Source organism: Mustela lutreola, chromosome 6 (genome assembly GCF_030435805.1).
Source record: "Mustela lutreola isolate mMusLut2 chromosome 6, mMusLut2.pri, whole genome shotgun sequence".
Lineage (NCBI taxonomy): Eukaryota > Metazoa > Chordata > Mammalia > Carnivora > Mustelidae > Mustela > Mustela lutreola.
This window is the reverse complement of record NC_081295.1, coordinates 134,783,712-134,806,419: the sequence shown is the minus strand read 5'-3', so window position 1 is coordinate 134,806,419 and position 22,708 is coordinate 134,783,712. Positions and strand designations below refer to the sequence as shown.

The following is a 22,708-nucleotide window of genomic DNA, read 5'->3' as shown; positions in this document are numbered from 1 at the left end:
TTTAAAATTAATGTGAAGGTCACAAATGATCTTGTCAAAAACTGAATAAACAAAAGAGAAAAATGGACTTTGGCTTCTACCTTACATCACAGGCAAGAATTAATTCAAGATGGATCACAGACCTTGATGTAAAAGCTAAAAGTATAAAGTTTCTACAATAAAATGTAGAAGAGTATCTTCATGACTTTGGGGCAATGTTTTTTTGGGAAAACACAAACAGCATTAGTTATTAAAAATATAGGTATATATAAATTGGACTTCATCAGAATTTAAAAATACCTGCTCTTCAAAAGATATCTTTAGGAAAATAAAAACACACACAATAGATTGAGAGAAAATATTTCAATACCTTTGTCTACATTGGACTTACATCCAGAATATATAAAGAATAATTGCAATTCAATAATAAAGCAGAATGGGGAAAAGGTATAAAATATTATTTCATGAAGGAGATACACGAATAGCCAAAAACCACAGGAAACATGTACAGGGAGATGCATATTAAAAGTACAATGAGGGGTACCTGAGTTCACTCAGTTAAGCATCTGCCTTTGGGTCAGGTCATGATCTCAGGGTCTTGGTATTAAGCTCCATGTCAGGCTCCCTGCTCTGTGGGGAGTCTGCTTTTCGCTCTCCCCCATTCCCCCAACTTATTCTCTCTCTCTCTTCAATAAATAAAATCTTAAAAAGAAAAACAATGAAATTCCACTACATTCCTGCTAGAAAGACTGGAAAGAAAAAAATGACTGACAATATTAAACATCGGAAGATAAGAAACAGTTGGTGCTCTAACTCATTGCTCATACACCAAATTGGTATAACCATTTTGGAAAATCATTTAGCAATTTTCTTAAAAAGTGAAACATACCCTTGCTGCATAACCCAGTGATTCTATTCCTAAGGAAGTTACCCAAGAGAAATGAAAACATGTCTACAACATCCAACACAACATCACTTGTATGCAAATGGTTATAGTAGATTTATTCATAATAACCCCAAACTGGAAACATTCCGAAAGCCCATCAACAGATGAATGGAAAAACAAATTTTGGATTGGTCATACAATGCAATTCCACTCAGTAAAAAATAAACTGCCAATATATACTGCAAGATAAATAAATCTCAGAAGCATTATGTTGAATGAAAGAAACCAGACACAAAAGAGTCTATTTTGTATGATTCTAATTATGTGACATTCTAGATTAGGCAGAACTAATCTCTAGTGTAAAAACTCATGTCAGTGGCTATCTGGGGAAGAAGGGTGGGCATTATTGGTGGTGACAGAGTATTAGGGATTTGGCGAGGTAGCGACAGCAATATGGTGTGTATTGATTGAGGAAATGGTTACATAGTTATATATATTTATAAAAATATCAAACTGAAAAAAACCCCACATCAAACTCTACCCTTAAAATGAGTGCAGTTTATTATCTGCACTCATTTTTTATCTGAACAATATTGATTTTTAAAGATACAGTGAGGTCCTATTTCATACCCAAGCAAATGATTTAAAATTCAAATGACTAGCAATACCAAATGTCAGTGAGGATGTAGAGCGACAGGAACTTCCATACGTTGCTAGTATGTTGCTGGTGGAAGTATAAATGGTGCAAACACTTTGAAAAACTTCTTGTAAAATTAAACGTGCATCTACCCTATGACCTAGCACTTGTACTCCTAAGTGTTTACACAAGAGAGATGAAAACATGTCTACAAAAATTTTGTTGAATAATGTTTATAGAAGCTTTATTCTTAACAGCAAAAACCCCCAAACCAAACCAAAACAAGAAAACACCTGGAAACAATGTAAATCAGTAGGTGAAGGGATCAACTGTGGTCTATTCCCACAGTGAAATACTGCCTTGCAATATAACAGGATGAACTGTGTATGTATGCAACAACACGAAAGATTTACACAAATATTAAGTGGAAGAAGACAAACACAAAACAGCATAGATTATGATTTTTTAAAAAAGATTTTATTTATTTATTTGACAGACAGAGATCACAAGTAGGCAGAGAGGCAGGCAGAGAGAGAGAGGAGGAGGCAGGCTCCCTGCTGAGCAGAGAGCCCAATGTGGGGCTCGATCCCAGGACCCTGGGATCATGACCTGAGCTGAAGGCAGAGGCCTTAACCCACTGAGCCACCCAGGCGCCCCAGATTATTATTTTTTAATAGGAAGTTCAAGAAAAGGTAAGAGCAGGAGAAATATATTGTTTGAAATTAGAAGGATGGGGGCACCTGGTGGCTTAGTAGGTTAAGCATCTGAGTCTTGATTTTGGCTCAAGTCATGATCTTAGAGTTGTGAGATCAAGCCCTGCATCAGCTCCACACTCAGCAGGGAATCTGCTTGGGATTCTCTCTCCCTTTCCCTCTGCCTCCCAACCCCTTAAAATAAATAAATAAATCTTAAAAAAAAAAAAAAGGAATTAGAAGATGGTTGTCTCTGGGGTAATTGACTGAAAGGGGGCATAATGGAAATGTTCTATATCCTGATTGGTTTCTTGGATTTTGGGTATACACATCTCTCGAAACCCACAGTATAGTATTTTAGACTTCCACATTTCACCATAAGCAAATTTTATCTTGATTAAAAAAAATGAATGTGAGGGGCTTTCATTTTTTTTAAATTAATTTATTTATTTTCAGCAGAACAGTATTCATTATTTTTTCACCACACCCAGTGCTCCATGCAAGGGGCTTTCATTTTTAATAATGACAGCTGGGAAATTCAGTTGGAAACAACTGAAGATGCTGGTAAAATATTTTCAAAATATTTAAAGTATCAAAGGCCTGATAAAATAAACAAAACTTCAAGGGAAGTCGAAATCCAGAAACAGGAGGGAGCTGCACAGGAAAGTTCTTACCCTGCAGGATTCAGCAATTCTGTCAGACGCGGGCTTGGGTTTTGGTGGCCTTATGGGATGAGGAGGACAGTAGTCCAGCTTGGGGTCTACCCAGGTCGAGGGGTCTACTATACCTTCCTGTGCTAAGCTGGTACACCCAAAGGGCAATACCCTGATGGTAAGAGTGAGCTGGAAGTAAACCCAAAGCCATAACTGCTCCTGTGAGATCATGGGAAAGGTTGCTTTGGCACTGAGCAATATGTTAAGAGTGCCTATCTTTGATCAGTGTGGCTACAGGCTCAGCTCTGCGTGATTTTGTAGCCTGGCCTTGCAGTTTCCTGAATTGAGCCTCAAGACAAAAATTTGTTAGGTCCTGAATTTCTGAGAAGTGCTCCCAGTATTTGGCAGAGGGACAGGGAGACCCTCTATACAGAAAGAAACACATTTTGGATAACCCATTAGTCAAGAATTCAGAATGGAAATAAGAACATATTTTGAGGGGCATCTGTGTGACTCAGTCGATTAAGTGGCTGCCTTCAACTCAGGTCGTGATCCCAGGATCCTGAGATCCAGCCTGCTGGGCGGGGAGCCTGCTTCTCCTCCCTCTGCCTGCCGCTCTGCCTACTTGTGATCTCTCTCTAACTCTCTGTCAAATAAATAAATAAAATCTTAAAAGCAGAACATGTTTTAAGTTCAATGATACAAGAATACTACATTTAAAAACCCGAGAGATGTACTTAAAACAATAGAGATAAATTTAAAATTGTAACATTAATGCATGTGTTATAACAGAAAGAAGGCTGAAAACCCCATAAGGACTTTTTTAAAAGGAAAAACTATAGGCTAATCTTACTCAAGAAATATAGATGGAGAAATGTCAAAAACAAAATATTAACACATCTCATTAAGTAATATGTGAAAGATAGTAGGGAATAACAAGTTGAGTTTTTCTAGAAACTCAAGGTTGATTTTACACTAAAAGATTCAATAACGTAATTAATCACATTAATGGATCTATATTGGTGTATACATTGAAAATACACATCATGCATGCACAACAATTTCATACAAGTCCCAAGCTGAAAAGAGCCAAAAGATTCATCAATAGTAGGGTATAAGCATAAATTTTATAATATTTATAGAACGAAATATTGCATGATAATGAAAAATGACAGAGACAACTATGCCCAATTATATGATGAATCAAAGACAGATTTAACAGAAAAACAAGATAAAAAATAATGCAAATAGTATGAATACATCTACACACACACAAATCCAAAGCTGGCAAAACAAAACTGTATATTGGGACACCTGTGTTGTTCAGTGGGTAGAGCCTCTGCCTTTGGCTCAGGTCATGATCTCGGGGTCCTGGGACTGATCCCTGCATCAGTGGGGAGCCTGATAACCCCCACCCCCCGCCTGCTGCTCTGCCTACTTGTGATTTCTTTCTCTCTGTCAAATAGATGGATAAAATCTTAAACAAACAAAAAAACCCCTGTATATCTAGTGTGCACATATAAGTGGTAAAACTACAAAGAAAATCAAAGAAATTGTTATAAGATTTCAAATTAGTGGTTAATTTAAGGGGGAGGACAAGGGAATGGGATTTTGGGGTGCTGGCAGTATTCTAGTAGCTTTATGGGTGTTTCTAATTATTTCTTAGCTGTACATACAGTTGTATGTCCTTTCTAAATATGTATATTCCATGAAAGAAAAATATATTTTGAGTTAGCATGACTGCATTTTGCAGCCATAGACTGGTGAGGCCCTGATGTACAGTAACAGTAAGTGATCTTGCACTGTTGTTAAGAAAATTGAGGTACTTGGGAGAATTTTTCCTTCTTAGAATTTGAGCTTTATGTTTTTCAATTGATACCTTTTATTTTTTATAAAAATACTACCAATGTATATATTGGTAATATTATATTACCAATGAAAATAACCATGTAGGCTGACATTTATCAAGCCCCTCTGATGCATTAGCCATTCTTATCTCCTTTCTTATATTTAAATGACCATATAAGGTAAATGTTGTCTTCATTTAAGAGATGAAAAAAGCGTAGGCTCAGGAAAATGGAGCAACTTTGCTGACTTCAGACAACAAGCAATCCTCAAATGCATGTCTAAATGTTTCCAAAGCCCATGCTTTATCCACTGGGCTAGTCTCCTTAGTATGGCATTTATGATTTTAATGGCATTTTTTCAGATTAAGAGGAAAATACATGTTTATTTTAGAAAAACTGAAATTCTTGAAAAGAACAAACCATAATTTCCATCTCTACTCTAGAGTTACCCATTGTTAATATTTGGTGTAGCAACCTTATCCATTTTCCTAACAGTGTATCTATCTGATTACCATTCATCTATATATTTACTGTGCATCTTTTTTTAGTCAAATTTGGAATCTTATTGCATACACTATTCTATAACCTGTCCCTTTCCTCCTAACTACCACAGCCATCTTTTCTCATGTTGTTAAACATTCTTTTACATGGGACTTAATGGAAGCCTAATTTTCTTTTTTCTAGAAGTACCATATCCATTCAACCATCTTGAACTTAGGTTCTCTTACAGGGTTTTAAATATAATAAATAATGTCATCGTGGATGACTTCAAATATAATATTTTGTGTGTAACTCTATTTGGGGAGAGGCAAAATTTTTAGGAATGCACTTGAGAGTCAAAAGGTATGTCTGAATTGCCTTTCATAAAGATTAGAACAATTTACATTCCAATGAGAAGTATATGAGAGTGTCCCTTGCCCTATGCCCACCCAAGCTTCATTTACACTGAGAGTATTTCCGTATGAGGCCACTCTACCAGCTCCTATGGTCCTTTCTGTGTAATGCCTTTTTGCCAGTTCCTATGGTCCTTCTGTAAACCCCCCCAAAATCAATGCTTTCAAGTATATAGCATAAAACCCAAGAACATACTGTAAACCATTACATAAAGCCAGATTTATCATCTACATAAAAATACCACTTTTACCTTTATCAGGGAATAACACATCTCTAAAAGTAGGTAAAGTATTCACCCATCTCCTCATCAGAATACCCTCTCTACTGCAGTGTTTTTCCCCATGGAAAATTTCTCCCCTGAACCTTACCCTCTTGGGAAGAGCAGGCCAACATTTGGTCAGAAGAGCGTGACTTGGGCTTTGCACTTCTGTAATTTCATGCCTTGTTACTATCATAAGCTTCTTCTAGCTCCTGAAATTCACTTCTAATTTAGAAGGTAGAAAAGCATTCCCAAGAATGTAAATGTAAATATACCCTTCCTCCAATTCCCAAAACTAAGGAAAAGATGATTCATGCTGTAGAATGGAATTTTAAAAAATTTGGTAGCGAACACTTTTAGACTTTGCTCCCTTGGTTGAAGTAGGTAGTCACAGAGAAGCACGGATTTTACCGTATAGCAAGCATTTTATTATGTTTTTTATTTTTAGGGGAGGGAGATATGTATACAGGATGGGGGAAGGAGAAGAAAGAATCCTATGGTGTTAGGTTAGTATTAGAAATTTACAAGTATGAACTCATGATTTAAAAAAAAAACTATATTTCTTAGTTTTGTCCATGAAGGAGCTAGAAGCAATGACACCCTAGTAACAAAGAACACTCCTATTACCCTTGTCTTAATTTTTAAATACCATTCTTCTCTAAAAGGAACCAGGGCTCCTTTGAGAAATGGCAGATTCTAGAAATAGAGCTGGAAAGGTACAACATGAGCTATGAACATCTTGTTATGCCATAAAAGTAAGGAAGTACTCAATAAATAATGGCGGCATGTCAAAAGTACACAGGAGCATGCTCAAAAGTGCTCCCATGGATCAAATCTAGAAGAAATTGAGCATCAAAATGAATAATATAGGGAATGCATATTCATTTTAAAAATCCACCAGTTCGTGGTGATACTAAAAAGCAAAGGAGGCCAGGATGTCCCCATGCTGGCCTCCTTTCTTTTACAGATGAATACCCGTTAATAAATGGAGAAGAAATGATACAATTAGAAAATCATTGCTTTGAGTGCTGTGAAATGTGTAAGCCTGATGATCCACAGATCTGTACCCCTGGGGCAAATAATACATTATGTTAATAAAAAAAATAAATACAAAAGGAGAGAAAAAAAAAGAAAATCACCGCTTAAGAATGGCTCTGGTAATAATTGATTCAGGCAAGAATAGATACTAAAATCATAGGGTGATAGATTGTTGGGGAAGGGGATATCCATAAATTCACAGAGCTGCTTATTAATTCCAAAAAGAAAAAGGGTAACTTTACATTGGAAAACTTAATCAGATCATCAAATTTCACATGACTGATCATACTACAAGCTACACCATGTACTACCTCTTGTGACATTTGGAAAGACACGATATCACTTACATGGTTTTCATACCCAATGGTTTGCTCAGTTCTAAACATGAAGAGACAAGGAGACAATTCAAATTGAGAGATATTTTGTGAAAATATAGGTCTGGAGTCTCCAACACTATCAATGTCATGAAGATGACTGGGTTATTTTTCCCCAAATATGTAAAAGTAGACTAAAAAGACATGCCAACTAAGTGTGCTGTGTGATTTGTGTTTGGATCCTGTTAGGTGGGAACGTTATCTTTATTCTCAGGAGATATACACTAACGTATTTAGGGATGAAGTTTCATGAGGTCTGTGACTTACTCTCAGAGAAGATAGCAAATACAGGAAACATTAACGTTTGGTGAATCTATGTAAAGGGTATATGCATAGCCATTGTTCTATCCATGCAAATTCTCTGTAGGTTTTAAGTTTAAGAAATAAATCAGAGGACGGATGCCTGCATGGTTCAGGTGGTTGAGAGCGGGACTTTTGGTTTCAGCTCTCAGGTCAGGATCTCAGGGTCTTGAGATCAAGCCCCATGTGACCTCTGCATTCAGCGGGGAGTCAGCTTGGGAATCTCTCCCTCTACCCCCTTTCCTGGTGCCTGCCTACATGCACTCCCTCTATATATAAAACAAATTAAAAAAATCTTTAAAAAAAGAAAAACGTCAGAGGAAAGGAAAAATATTTAACAAAAATTATATGAAAGTCATATGAGCTTTGGAAATTTATTTAAGTACAATATTTATACAATGTTCTGTCTTCCAACTAAATATTACATGTATTGTTTAAGCCATACTATATTTACTCAGTGACATGTATTTACATTTTATAAGAAAGTAAAAAGGGATATAACTAGTCAAACAAATTGTTCAACCATTATAGAAGTAATGAACTAGAACATTATTTAATTTTTCTGAAGATTAATTTTTAAATGGTCCCATCTATATTTTTATCTGCTTTTTTTAAACCCTCCTGTTTTTATTTTCATTTTTTAATTACACACAATTTAGCTACTTACAAAAAGTCACTTGGGAATAAAAAGGGTCTAATGTAAATACAACTGTACTTTCTGCAGAATCATTATCCTTGCTCTGAGAAGAAATGTCTCTGTCTCTGAGAAGAAAATGAGATAGAATTTAGTTTTAAGTTGCCACTAATTTTTCTATTAGTTACAAATCATGCACTATGTAGTGTTCATACCAGAAGAAAAGAGTGAGAGTCTTGACTTTTCCCCACTCACTGTTTTCTTCTCCTTTTCTTTGGCCCCAGGTGACCCAACAAGTAACAGGTATAATTTATGTCTCCTTGGATCCCAGCCTTGGTCACCTGGAAAAGCTGTCCATAAATGTTCAGTAGTGCTTTGTTCCTTTGTTTTCTTTAACAAGCTTACTCTTTGTCTATCATATTATTAGGTTTTCTTTTTTCTTAATTACATTACTGAAGTATAATTTACATATGAAATTCACTCACTCTAAGTATACAATTCAACAATGTTTTAGGAAACTGTATGAGTTGCACACTTATCACAAAAGAACAGTTTTTAAAAAAATTTTATTTATTTATTAGACAGAGATCACAACTAGGCAGAGAGGCAGGCAGAGAAAGAGAGAGGGAGGCAGGTTCCCTGCTGAGCAGAGAGCCTGATGCGGGGCTCGATCCCAGGACCCTGAGACCATGACCTGAGCAGAAGGCAGAGGTTTATTAACCCACTGAGCCACCCAGGTGTCCCACAGAACAGTTTTTTTTTTTTAACATTTCCACCACCTCAATAAGATTTTATTTACAGTTAATCCCTGTTCCTGCTCTCAGCCCCAGGAAACCACGAATCTACTTTTTGTGTCTGTGGATTTGCCTTTTATGGACATTTCAAACAAATGGAACTCTTTAATATGTGGTCTTTATTTCTGGCTTTTTTCACCTAGCACAATGATTTTTTAATCCAAGTTGTAGCAGGGATCAGTACTTCTTTCCTTTTTATTATTGAGCAGTATTCCAGTTGAATGGACACATCACATTCTCTCTTTCTTTTTACCAAACCAATGATGGACATTTATGGTGTTGCCAATTTTAGGCTCTTGTGAATAATTCTGCCAAGAACATCCATGTGCCAAGCTCTGAGTGTTCATGTTCTCATTTCTCTTGGGTAAGATACCTAGAAAAAAAATTGTTAGGTCACACAGGAAATAACTTTTTAAGAAACTGCCAAGCTGTTTTCCAAAACCTGTACCATTTTACATTCCCATGAACATACATGATGAGGGTTCCAGTCACTCCACGTCCTCGCCATTTACTCTTGTCTGTCTTGTTAATTATAGCTCTTCAAGTGGGTGTAAGAGGCTATTTCATTGTGATTTAATTTACATCTTCCCTAATGACTGACTTTGAACAATTTTTCTTGTGCTTTGTAACCACTTGTTTATGTCTCTTCTTTGCTGAGATGTCCTTAAAATCTGTTGTCCCTTTTAAAAATTAGGTCGTTATTATATTGCTGATCTGTAAGAGTTGGTTATATTATTTAGGACACAAATCCTTTATCAAATGTATAACTTCATTGTATTTTCTCCAGGTCTGTAGCTTGTCTTTTCATTTTCCTATGCTGCCATTTGAAGAGCAAATCTTGAATTTCTGTGAAGAGCAATTTATAAGTTTTTGCTTTTATGGCTCATTTTAGCGGTGATTTTTGAAAGGAAGAAAATTCAATAGTTATGTGGATATCAGGGATGTCTTTGATTTGCATTTTGGTACTTGTGAAGATTGCTCCACTTTTGTGAATAAATGTTCGAGAGGTTTGCTGTTCTGGAAATATTCAGAATGCTGTGTCCAAATAGAAATTATAAGCACTATTCAGCTTTGTTTGAATGCCAACCAGCACATGGTCCTTGGCCATCCCTGCTTTTATGGCTTTTTTGACATTACAGTCTCTTGTTAATTAGTGAAAATGTCCCCTGAAATGAACTGCAATTCCCATGGCTTTGTGCAATGTGGTTTTTCTGAGGTTAGTACTTAAAAAAAAAAAAAAAAGGATTTGTATCTTCATAATATCAGGGATAGCCAGGAAAAGTATCACCGAGTCTGTTTATAGCTTCATTGTCAACTTTTCCAAGCATAGGAGCATCTTTAAGACATTTCAATTATTTTGGGGGTATGGACTTAGGATGCTGAGGCTATGTAGACAGATCATAATGGACATGCATATGTTATATAGCTTTTTGTTTTGTTTTGTTTTGTTTGGTGGTCAAGTATTGTACCAGGCTGCTTGTCCTCTGTGCTATCAGAAGCTGAAAATAATACGACATAGCAGGAACTGGATTGTCATTTAATTTTAGAAGACAAATAGCACAGATTGTTTTAATTGAGTTTTCCTTTTTTATGATAGACATAATTTAAAAGCTTCTCTCTAGTTATCAATCAACAAATATCTATCAAATACATATTGTGCATAGAACTATCTACATATGATGACTTCCAAATTTATATCTCCAATCTGGACTTCTTCCCTGAAGTCGAGATTTCCATTTCACAACCTATTCAACTTAAATGTCCAATGGACCTGTCAAAAGCTGAGCTCCTGATCATCCACCCCCAAAATTGTCCCCCCCGCCAGGCCCTTCTCCATCTTAGTTAATGTCTGCTCTGACCTTCAAATGCTCAGGAAAAAAATGGAAAAGTCATCCTTGTCTATCATCTTCCTTTCCCACCCCGGATCCAATCCATCACGAATTCTGGTGGCTTTAAATGGAATGAAAATTCCTAGATGAGATTCTGACACAGAAAAGGGACATTGCGGAAAACCTCATTAACTCTGAATGAAACATGCAGTTTCATATCAGCATTGGTTCACTAACTGTGACAGGTGTCGGATGTTAACAATAGGGGAAATTGCGTATACAAGAGGGCATGTGGAATCTCTCCGTGCTATCTTTTCACTTTTCACCTTTTCTGTAGATCTCGAACTACCCTAAAATAAAACAACTTATTAAAAGAAAAAGCAAAGGAGCAGATCTTGCTGTTTTCTGGTTCATTGGAGCCTGTACCTGGTTTGCTGGACTGAGGGGATGGAAGATTTGATCCTATATGGATGGTCTGGATGGAAGTTAGAAGGCCATCAGCAGAAGGCCATACACGTTGCCTTTGGGCAGGGGATTTGTCATTTTATCACTTTATCACTTTTTTTTCGCGATTTAACTATTGCAAAATTGGTAACCTCAAATTAGTTCACTCTTTTCGTAACAGTTTTGTTAAATAATTTACCTTTAGCAAATACCTAGTTTTGTTTAGTTACTCCTCCTAAAGAACAAAGTTCTCTAATCCTAGAAAAACACCTAAAGTTTTCCTTTTTAAATGTTTTGCTACAATTCCTTATATGTTACTCAAAATGGAAATGTATTTTTATATTATATGGAGCACAATGATCTGAGTTAAGAATAAGAAATTTTTTTCTTTTGGAAAAACAAGAGAACTCTAGAGGCTGGTGTTGGTGTGGGGAGTGCAGGGTCAGCTAAGGCTCCAAAGAGGAAGATGATTTCTGGGTCTTGAAGAATTGTATGATTGTCTGTATTACGAGCTCGGGTAGCTGAGGTTTTATGACACTTAACTAAATCCAGAGATATGCTCCTGGATCATGTAGGTGGGATCATGTAGGTGGGCTGGTTCATGCAGGTGGGTTGTTTGCCCTAGATTCCCTCTTCTTAACCTGTGACAGACAATAGGGGGTAAAGTCACAGTGTTCTTTGTAAGGAGAATTTATGAAAATTCATTCTTGTTTTTGCAACTCTGTGGATGCCTAAACAGTTGACCTTTCCTAGAGCTGGAAACAGTTGGAGATATGGCAAATCAATTTAAGCACTGAGAAAACCAAAACTTGCTGTGTTTTCAAAAGATGTCTCCTATTCCAGTTATGTATGTTCTTTGTGTCACATGCGCAAATAAAGGTGGCTGTAGGATTCTCACACCCAGAATCCTCTTGGCTGGGAATGAGCACTTAAATCATCATGAGTCTAAAAGGGGCATGAGAGCAGGGCATCTGATCGCCAAAGCAAATGGTCCTTGGTAATTCTGAGAGTATTGCTACACTGATGAGAAGAAAAGGTGAAGGTGATATTTCATCCACTGTTCCCAGTACATCCTCTCCTTACCTGACCTCTGAAATGGAGCCATTGGCCTTGAAAAGCCTGGTGTCTAAAATTAATGTTCTTCCCCTTCTGACTAAGAAGGCAACAGCTGAGCAACATGAGATCAAGGACCATATTAGTTTAAACGGGCTCAAAGTGGCATTTGAGAGAGAGGATACTTCCTTTCAGAGTGGACACTTGTCTTTTCAGAAGACTTACACCAACTGAGAGTAAAGACTTTTACCAGAGAATTGCGTAGTCATCTTGAACTCTGCAAAACTTCCTTTTATCTGCCGGAAATTGTACTCTGCACTTGGAGTGGTCCAGACCCTAGGATGTCCTCCTATACATGGTAATTACTATATTTTAAGTAATTGTTATAACCTCTTGCATCTCCTCTTTCCATATTGCCTTAAACAACAGGTTGTACCAAACTTCAGGTAGAGCTTAGCATTTATTATTTCTTTGCAAAATTATTATATCTTGGACCTGTTTTCTTTTTAATATGTTAGTTTTTATGTGGCTTCCTGATTCAACCTGAGAACCATCTACAGCTACTTATTGTATATAAGTCATAGTTTGCCTTAGAAATAGCCATGCATCTGCCTCCTTATTTTAATAATTTTTTTTTCAGGGCAATTTGAAGGAATGCTAGTATTGATCTATAATGTATTGTAGAGAACTCTGGTTGGTACTACTTACATTTCAGAGTGTTTGAAGTAAGGTCTTTGTGTCTAAGAAGAATTTCACAGAGCATTGGATTTTTAATAATTTGGAACTCAAGGTATATATGAATTTTACTATCTGAGTTCAGAGAATGAAATATGAAGTTTTGTGGAGATAATTGCAGGTGATTTTAAATTTGAGAAAAAGCTGGAAGTAATTTTCAGAAAACGGCCAGCAGGGGACCTCAGCAGTCAGCGGTGAGAACCCGCTGCGAATTCCAACCAATCTCTCCCCAAACCCCCATACATCAAGTATGTGGACACATACTGTGTGTAGATCTCTAGTATCAGAGCGGTATTATGTGTATTACTTAATTTGTAATGAAATTATTTCAAGGAAAGCACAACGATTTGCATTCCTTGATACCTAGCAGTTAATGACAATGCGAAGAAAACTATCTAGGTATCTTATCTGTGTGAGAAGGCTGTAAGGAAACTTCATTTTTAAAATAAGCAGTTCTGGTGTAAACTGAGAAGAGCTCTGGAATTGAGACATCTGGTGGAGATCACTCCCCAGATGGACAAAAGTCCCCCAGGGAAAGGATGAGAGACCCCCTCACACAGGAAGAAGCCCTTCCCGCCGGAATGGAAGGAGGGAAATCTGCAATCCCAGTTAGCCCCAAAGAAATTTTATATTCTATATTTAAATTGGTCACTTGATATAAATCTTATTTTATATAATGAGGGACACAGTCACCCAGGGAAACTGAAGGTTGCCTTTTACTGTTCGCTTTTGTAGGAAAAGGTGGGGGAAAAAACCCCTTTTTTTTCTTTCAAAGTTCCAGCATTTGAAACTTGATATTAACATTGGCATTTCTCTTCCTAATTTTGGATCTTCTTTTCAGTTTAAATAGAAGGGACTTCAAAATTCTCACTGGTCATTTTCTTCAAAAGTCCAATATGTGAGTAAGTGATGAGAACTTTGTTTCCTTTTTTTTTTTTTTTTTTTTTAAACAGTCAAGAGGAAGGCACGCTCAAAGCTCATGATTGCGTCTTAATTTACAAATCAGAGACAGAGAGAGATGAAAACCACACTCCAGACAGTAACTTAATCGGACTTACCACCAAGATGTTAAAAGTGAAGAGGCTGGAAGAAATCAACACATGTTATAACAGTAACGAACTGGAGAAAATGGCCTTCTTCCACTGCATGGAAAAGGTTGAGAAAGTGAAATGTTTTCTGGAAGAAAGTTCTAGTGAACAGGACACAAGATCTGGAAAGAATGAGGTAATTATGTGGTAAATTAGTCTTGTAAAAAGTATCAATTCTACTTTATCTATTTTTTACATGAATCAGTAAATGTAGCCATTTAACAGACTCGTCAAATTCTATTTTTGTCGCTTGTGTGAAGAATTAAGGAAATTTTATGGTTAAAACATTTTTCGTTGTGTTTCCCTGAGGATTACGTGTTGTAGATTATACACCTGAGGTTGGCAAGTAGATGCCTTTGAATGTGCATCTTTACCAGCAGGCTTCTCTTCATTGTGGTTAGTGGCTTAGACGTTATGAATGAGAACTTCTGGAAACACACATTTCTTGAGCAGGATCAATTACAAGGATGGATCTGGGTGTGAAATTCAGAGAAGCACTATGAGGGGCACAATTGCTCTGTAGAAGAGTTTCTAATTTTCTCAAGCCTTTGAGTTCCTCACAGCATGGGTGGCATAACTGTTGACAGTGATGGTCAGTGACGGGGACAAGCAAACCTTCCCTGAAGGCTATGCCTGGGTTCTCAGATGTGCACAATGAGGTCCTGAGCCTGATTCTGACTACTTGATCTTTGGCAAGTTCCTAACCTCAGCCAAGATGCTGCCTCATCAGAATAATGGGTTGATGACTGTTGAGGAAGCTAAGTGTGATAATGTATATAAAGCACTTAGCACAGTGTCTGTCATCATGATAAGCATTTGAGAAATGTCATCCAGCAGTCTCCTCTCCTCTCTTGGCTCAGTCAGTCCCACTCATGGATCCCTGGAAGTGCTGTTTCTGGCCCTGGGTTGGCCTCACAGCATGGTGCGTGTGCCTTTCTTTAGCATATGCTATTGTTTTGAATGTCTGTCACCTTTCTCTCAACAGTGCTCTTCAAGGTCAAGACCTTGAATCACTTGTGCTAGGACTTTCCTGGTAACTAGCACAGAAGAGGTCCCCAAAATGTCTGTGGAATGAACAGATCTGTGGAAGTGAATTCTGCATTCTGGCTGAAGGCTAGGAATGAGTATTTTCGATCAGAACAGGTGGTTCTTATAGGTAGGATTGGGAAACATCCTTTGTCCAACTACTGTTCTTAAGAGCACTGTTCAGATAGGGAGGGCATTTCTAACTGTGTCACGGACAATGAAGCAGGGCCATTAAGTAACTAGGGCAGAAAAGTCTTCTCACTGTCAGTGAGTATGGAATGATAAAATGTACTGGAGAAAAGAAATGAGTTGGGTTGAAACTTAGGTCTCTTGAGAAAAGAAATTTCCACGGACTAAATGTAAGTCCCATATGAAGGACTTCCTCCTTAGGGCTGTTTTGATGCAAAATGAATAAACAGAAGGCTTCCTTTTTCTGTTCATTAATTTCTCTAGGACAGAGAAGACAAAACAATCTTATTGGATAACTTTGAAATAACCAGCTACTGGTAATAGTTTATATGAATTCGATTATTTTTCTAGAACTGTTTTTCTCTGGGTTCTGTGGTGTAATTTTTAGAAATAGGAATTATCTTTGAAGAGTGAGGGGGTGCTAAACTGGAACAGAAATGTTTTAAGGAAGAATTGTTTTCATGATAAACTGCTTCAGGATATTTGAAATCAAATGATTGGGGCATTAAATATTTTAGGATATTTTTGAGGAAGAGCTTGAGAATGTTGCTCCTCAGAAAGGAGCATCCTTAGCACTTGGTCTGATGTCCTGCATCTCACCTGGGCTTCCTGGCCTCAATCCTGCAGTCAACGCCACGCAGAAGGTGGAAAGGAGTGGCTGGAAGCTCCATAGGTCCCATTCAGCTTCTTCTTTGTTAATGGCGAAGGGCCCAGAGATGTCAGCAATAAATTTCCCTGTCTCTCTCTCTCTCTGGCCCTGTGGCAGTGGGATGGAACATGAAGGGGAGACACAGAGCTCTTCTTTCTGTGGCTGCCAAGGTCATAGTCCTGGAGGCCCTGGCCAGCCCAGTCAGTGGGTGCCAGGATAGGCAGCGAGCCCTGGCCGTGGGTGGGTGGAGAAGGGCTTGCCAGCAGCTCAGATGTCTGCAGGTCTGCAGACAGAGCTACACTGACATGTCTCCATCTTCTGCTGGGGCCACAGTAAATCTTTACAATATCAGTTGTCACTCTTCAGGGATGGTCTAAAAAAAAAATGCTTGCCATAATGTACCGTCAGTGAAGAAAATTTATTCTCCTTTCTCTTTTTGAGAAGATTAGCATTGCTAATCACAGTAGAAAATGTCACTGTGATGCACTGGAAATAATTTACTCTGAATTTCGAATACTCTAGTGATGTGGAAGCTTTGTTTGGAAGGCGTGAAGTACCACTTCTTTCTGGAAAGGTCTTTGCTCCCTAGTCCAGGCTGGTTTCGCTCAGATTCCTTTATTTCCCCCTTATTTTAACCAAGTTTTTCTATTTCACTTACTTCTCCTCCACTAGATTAATTTTAACTATCTTTTTTCTTTTCCTCTACTTTATTTTTTGTTGAATTCGTCAAATGCCACATATTTTACTTTTCTCCTATGGTTTGCTTACTTTCTTTTTCTACTTCTCTTTTTATTCTGTTTTCTAGTGACTTTTCTCATTGCATTATTTCTAGAGGATGGTTCAAAATCAACTAAATAATGCAGAACTTTTAAAAAGCTTATAGCAGAGATGACATAACAAACAAGGTCTAAACCTACATAATATGGTGTTGAAATAAAGTAAAACACACAAAAATTAATCTGCTCCATACAAGGGATGAGCTCAGTAGCGAATGTTATATTATACTGTTATATTATACTATATGATACTATTAACTCGTAGATGGTAAATGACTCTCAAAAGTAATTAGCATCATTTTTGTAGAATCAAATCCAAGTTTTCTTCTTTGGTTAGTTTCTTATTACCTAGATGAATAGCCCCTTGCTGTACTTGTCTTAGATACAACTTACTGTTTAATACACAAACTTCTCTTGGATATAATTTACTGTTGAATACACACACACACACACACACACACGTGCGTGCACACACTTGTTTAATAAAAGACAAAAGGGCCAGACAAGCAGGGTTCTAATCTCCCAGTTGGTTCTGTCCACCTCCCTTTGCCTACTCCCGCTTATGAAACATGTATCTACTTTCTCTGCCCAAGGTTATCTATGTTTCCCTCCTTGTCCTTGGCTCTCCCTCCCACCCGCCGCCTTTCTGTAGAACCCTGTTCCCATCCTCCATCTGAAAGGCACGGTCCCAGCCAGGGGAGTGAGGCAGAGCTCTGGAGGTAGAAATAAGGATGACTCCACCAGAGGCAGCATCTTAAATGCCTGCTACAAAGGCTCCAAAGGCCAAACGAAAAATATTTACCGACAGGATGTGAATAGCACTGAGTGGGTTGGAGCAAAGCGTGGATCTCCCTATGTTGATTGCAGTTGGTGTGCTTAATAGCAGATGGCATTTCCTGACTAACCACTGTGAAATTATACCACCAGTGGTGCTCAGAATGACTGACGTGGATATCAAAATACCACGGCCGAGGGCGGACGTTTTGTGATTTTTAAAATTGCTTTTCCCCACCCGCATCTCTTTGCTCCTTTGCTCCGAAGGGCAGGAGAACGGAGAATGCTCCCTGGCGGTGGCACAGCCAGTTTCTGTGGTGTTAATCGTCCTTGAACTGGGGACAAGTGCATTCGAGTGGGTGTACCTTGTCACCGGCGTGTCTGTCCCTGCCTCTACACCTGTTTCAGATCTGTCATGCAGGCCATCCTATTTTTCCTTTTCAAGAGACAGATTGTCTGTTGATCGTGTAGCTGGAAACACAGATCGCAGGGCCCCACGAGAACCCTCTGCCATCAGGCAACGCCTGCTCCTCAGGAACAGGCATGTAAACAAGCGTGTGCTTGAGAACGTGCTCGTCGTGCTAAATCAGGCAAGGGAAGGAGCATATAAGCCAAGTGGCTTCCATAGCCGCTCCCCGAGAATGGACTTAGCACTTAGAAGAAAAGACATCTGGATTGTAGGTAGCGCGTGTCTTATCTCGTCTTCCTTACTCTGGCGTGTGTTCCAGTCCGTGATGACACGGGGAGGCCACAGACAGGCTCCTGCTCTGGAGGAGACGCAGGTAGTAACATCGCTTTTCACAAAGATTCATTTTACTGTTCTATTTACTGTGCTATTTCCAACCAGGGAGCGGTGCTTGCCAAAGGAGACGGAATGCATGCCCCGTCTTAATCCTTGCCTAAGACTATCGCCTTCGGAGGGGTTGAGATAATAATAGTGGCATGTGGCACATTTCAACATTCCACACACTTACACCAACTTTCGGGGAACCTCAAAGCAGCCGTTCCTGCTGCATGTTCAAGTCGGTGAGCTATTTTGGTTTTCAGAGCTAAATAATGTCAATGGCTCTCCATTCCCATACTACACATATGACTTAATTATGAAAATAAAATGACACGAGAGCAAAACTCTGTCCCCATTATCATGTCTATGGTGAAAGCAGCACATGAAGGGTGGCCACCTCCCCTGGGGGAGCCCCCTGGGAGAGCCCGCTTGCCCAGCCTATATGCTCTTTCTTTGGAACCTTGCCAGATAATGCCTCTCACGTGATGCCGCAGCTATTCCAGGAATGGAATTCAGTCAGGAGAATAGCCCAATTCTGAAAGAAGAGAAATAATTCAGATTCTAAGGATTTTAGCACCTCCCAAGAGAGGGTATTTGCGTCTGGGAAAACAGCTCTTTCCACAAATTTAATTCTTTTATCAATTAGCATAAGATACATTATTTTAATGACAGTATAAAACTGTTTGGAAGAGACTACAGAAACAAGCCTGGTTCCCAGGAAGGGGATGTTCAGCAATGTCCCTCCACTTTGCCTGATCACCATCTACTCTCTGTACAGAGCTTTTAGGTTTTTCTCCCCCTAGTGAAACCCCTCCCATTAAATCTTTTTTTAAAAAAAAATATTTTATTTATTTATTTGACACAGAGAGAGAGAGAGAGAGAGAGAGAGAGAGAGATAGATCACAAGTAGGCAGAAAGGCAGGCGGTGGTGGGGCGGGGGAAGCAGGCTCCCCACTGAGCAGAGATCCTGATGCAGGGCTCAATCTCAGGACCCTGAGATCATGACCTGGGTTGAAGGCAGAGGCTTAACCCACTGAGCCACCCAGGAGCACCCCCTCCCATGAAATCTTAACACCACCGATATACAGTATACCTGCTTATGTATTACAGGTATGTCTGTGCTTTATACTTCAAAGGAATACTTTTTTCCCACCCCACCTAAAGAAACAATTTTACCCCTTTGGGGGGTGATACTGTCCTTGTTGAGAATGCATGATTTATAGTTAAAAAAATTTCTTCAGGGGAGTTGGGCATATATCCCTGTCCCTATACGTGCATGTAGATGGCTTCTTTATATTTACTCAACAAGGAACTGCCCCCTCAGCATCCTGATGGTGTTGGACTGAGAGCTCCAAGGCATTGGACTTTCATAACAGCTCCCTTTCCAGGGAACCCTGACACAGTCAGTATTTTGGGGACCGTTAAGTTCACTTTCAGAGGAATTGCCAAACCTTGGAATGGTTTATTATCTGATCTATCTTTGTTGAGGACAAGGTAAAAGGGATGGGAGAAAGATAGATAGGAACAGACTTCTTTTTTTTTTTTTTTTTTTTTTTTTTTTTTAGTGAGAGCATAAAACATTCTAAGTCTCTTTGGGTCTGACCTATTGTCACCATTAGGTCTGTGTTTTCAGACTCGGTCATTGTTGTCCAAGCATTACTCATTTTTGGCTGCTTAACATATCTCCTATGGGAGATACCATGAGGGTTTTCATCTTCTATATGGAAAAAAATGAGTTATTCACCCAAGCTCTCAGAATGTAGCCTTCTTACTATTTCCCAATGACAAGGTCAGCAAGATATATGTGCTAATTGGGAATGTTGTGGGAATGTATTTCAAGGAGTTTTTGCAACTTTTTAGTTGTAAAGAAAATGTCTCTTAAGTTAGATTTTTATAACGTATCTTACTGCTTTTCTCTCCCCATTGCTAATGGTTATTTAGAAATATGGACAACCTATTGTCTTAGAAATATCTAAAAGCACAGAAGTTTTAGGAACTGCCTTTTCCAAAGGCATCAGGAGATCATACTTGTGATGTTAGTGTACTCTGTATCCATAGGACATAAAACATAGCATTGGCATACAGGTATAGGGATATCCATAGAACATAAAGGAGTTGAAAGATTTTTCTAATACATTGGGTACAAATGCTTGCCTATGTAAAGCTCTGGGTGTCCTAAACCAAACACACAGAGGAGTCATATTGTTTGTGTCATTTCAGGTTCTCAGAATAATTAAAATGATAAGAGTTTTATGTTATTCAGTGTAATATGAGAAAAAAAATCTTATTTTCTTTAAAAGTTAAAGCAATATAATAAAAAATATAAATATTGCAAATCAAGTCTTTGCTCTTAAGTAAGAACATGCTTAACATACTTGCTAATGAAATTCACCTCAAACATTAGAGTTGGGAAAGCATGTTGAGCTCTTAGGGTTTCTCAGACTTCAGGTTTTCAGTCCACCTTCATGGGTTTCGCTACTTCAACCCTTATCGATTACTATTTTCACATATCAAGTCATTTAAAAAATTTTAGTGAAAGCAACAGCAGAGTGAAATCATGGTTTTGATATGTTTATTCTAGATTTTCAAAGACATAATAACACACACATACACTTTTAAAAATGGCTTATTAGTGTACAATCTAAAATCACCCCAAATCCCTAATGATGAGGTGATCTCACATTAGCCTCTGGACCCCTAGACTCAGAGGCTAGTTCCGGTTTTTTGCCCTGTGCTACTTGGTACTTTCAAATCTATTTCTCATTTTCTGCTCACTGTGTAATGACAATAAAAAAGACCAGGGAAACTTGTGATAAGCAGATAGCCTTGGAGAGCAGAGAAATTCAAAGTGTTCCTTCAAGACAGTGGGTACACAGAAAACTGATAATAGGTAAAGTCTACGTAGCGCTTCTTACACGCCTAGACCCGTGTTCTCCCTATTGTTGCTCTTTAGGTCCCACCAGAAGGCAGAGCTGAGACAAAAGCATGTGGGTAGATGGTTTGTTTTTGGAATTCGCCTCAACAAGGATGAGTAGGGGCCTGGGGAGTGTGAAGTAGAGAAGGAAAGAAGCCCCAACAAGCTCACATTGCGAGGCTCACCACTGCTGCGGAGGATGACCTCAGAGCTGTCCACCCAGATGACTGAGGCGGGCAACAGTGATGCATTGGGTCATCGCCACTGGTCAAGAGCCGTCCCATCTATCGGGTGACTAATCCCCTGGCCCTTTCAGTTGCATATAGGTGACTGTCGTTCCCAGGGGCATCCCATGCACTTCAACCTCATTTACAACTTTGACTTCGGGAAGAGTGTCTGATTTGCTAGTCCCTTGATTTGGTAGGAATAACGTGCTCCTTTGGATCCCAGCACAAGCATGAAGCATAATCCATGGTTCATGAACTTCATCCACTCGGGGGTTCTGAGGAGCCCAGGTCAGTGTGGCATTTCCATAACAAATGGGACACTAAAGACCTGTGCTCTAGCAAGGAAGCTGTGACTCAGAGATTAGGGACCTAGACACATAGGAGCCTTGGTGGTCAGCTCATCCAAATCCTTCTTTGAAAGGGGGACTCAAAGCCCAAAAGGGGTAAATTGGACTTGACCAAGATTCATTACACGGAGAGACTATTCTCAGCTAAAAGCAGAATTACCATCCTGTGTTTTTTCCAAGTCGCTCTTTACAAAAAACAGAAGTTTCATCAGAGCCAGACTTTTTCACAGAAGGGGTGGGCAGCTCTTTCCATGGTGGCTGTGAAGGCTCCGTGTTGGCCATGTCCCATGTGAACACAGCGACACAGGTATCCCAGGCAGGTGCTGGCTCAGCCGGCCCGGAGAAGGGCAGCTTTTCGAGTCCTGCAGGTCTGCCTCGAAGGATGGCTGGCCATCAGCCAGGCCCACTGGCATCTTGCCTTGGTGCCACCTCTTTCTAGGCAGGAGCATCCTGCTTCTTAACTTTCCCGTGCCTCAGGCTCTTCCTCTATGAACAGTTCCCACAAGGCTTCAACTCAGGAGCTGGGCACCAGAGCAGCAAGGTGCCCAGTTAGAAAGCTCAGGTGGTAAGAGAGCAGGTTGAATGCTGCTGTCAGTGGCGGGGTGTCAGGAAATTCTAAAGCAAGGTAGTGGCCTGGCTGGAATGAGGGGCATGTGAGCCCAGCCTCTCCATTTGTCTACCTGATCTTTAACTTCTAGCATTGGCATTCCAAATGTAAACAGTGAACAAGGTTGTAAGCTTTCCCTGTTCTATTTAGTATACGGTTTGGGGCTTATCTGAACTAATTGGGGTGAGGGATAAGTATAAAAATGAATTACAGAGACAATACTTTAATTCATAAATGTATTTTTTCTTGTGTCCTTGAGAAATGACTCTACCTTCTGTG

The 22,708-nt window shown here is 39.0% G+C and overlaps 1 protein-coding gene and 1 long non-coding RNA gene across 4 annotated transcripts in view; one reads left to right on the top strand and one right to left on the bottom strand.

Moving 5' to 3' along the window:
* Positions 1-8,785: 8,785 nt before the first annotated feature.
* Positions 8,786-16,353, bottom strand: LOC131834451 (uncharacterized). The gene is made up of 3 exons (XR_009354879.1): positions 15,952-16,353; positions 14,107-14,258; positions 8,786-9,360 (listed from the first exon to the last, which is right to left on the bottom strand). It is a non-coding gene; the product is annotated as an uncharacterized LOC131834451 (long non-coding RNA).
* MYLK4 (myosin light chain kinase family member 4) overlaps positions 12,457-22,708 on the top strand; it is an 80,939-nt gene continuing 70,687 nt past the window's right edge. Inside the window, exons 1-2 of one of the 3 annotated variants that reach the window (XM_059179108.1) lie at positions 12,457-12,671; positions 14,002-14,272. In XM_059179108.1, the coding sequence (XP_059035091.1) occupies positions 12,655-12,671; positions 14,002-14,272 (288 nt within the window). In that variant the 5' untranslated portion in view covers positions 12,457-12,654. Of the gene's footprint in view, positions 12,672-14,001; positions 14,273-18,008; positions 18,333-22,708 lie in introns of those variants that run through there. The other 2 variants (XM_059179110.1, XM_059179109.1) reach the window with 2 other exon arrangements.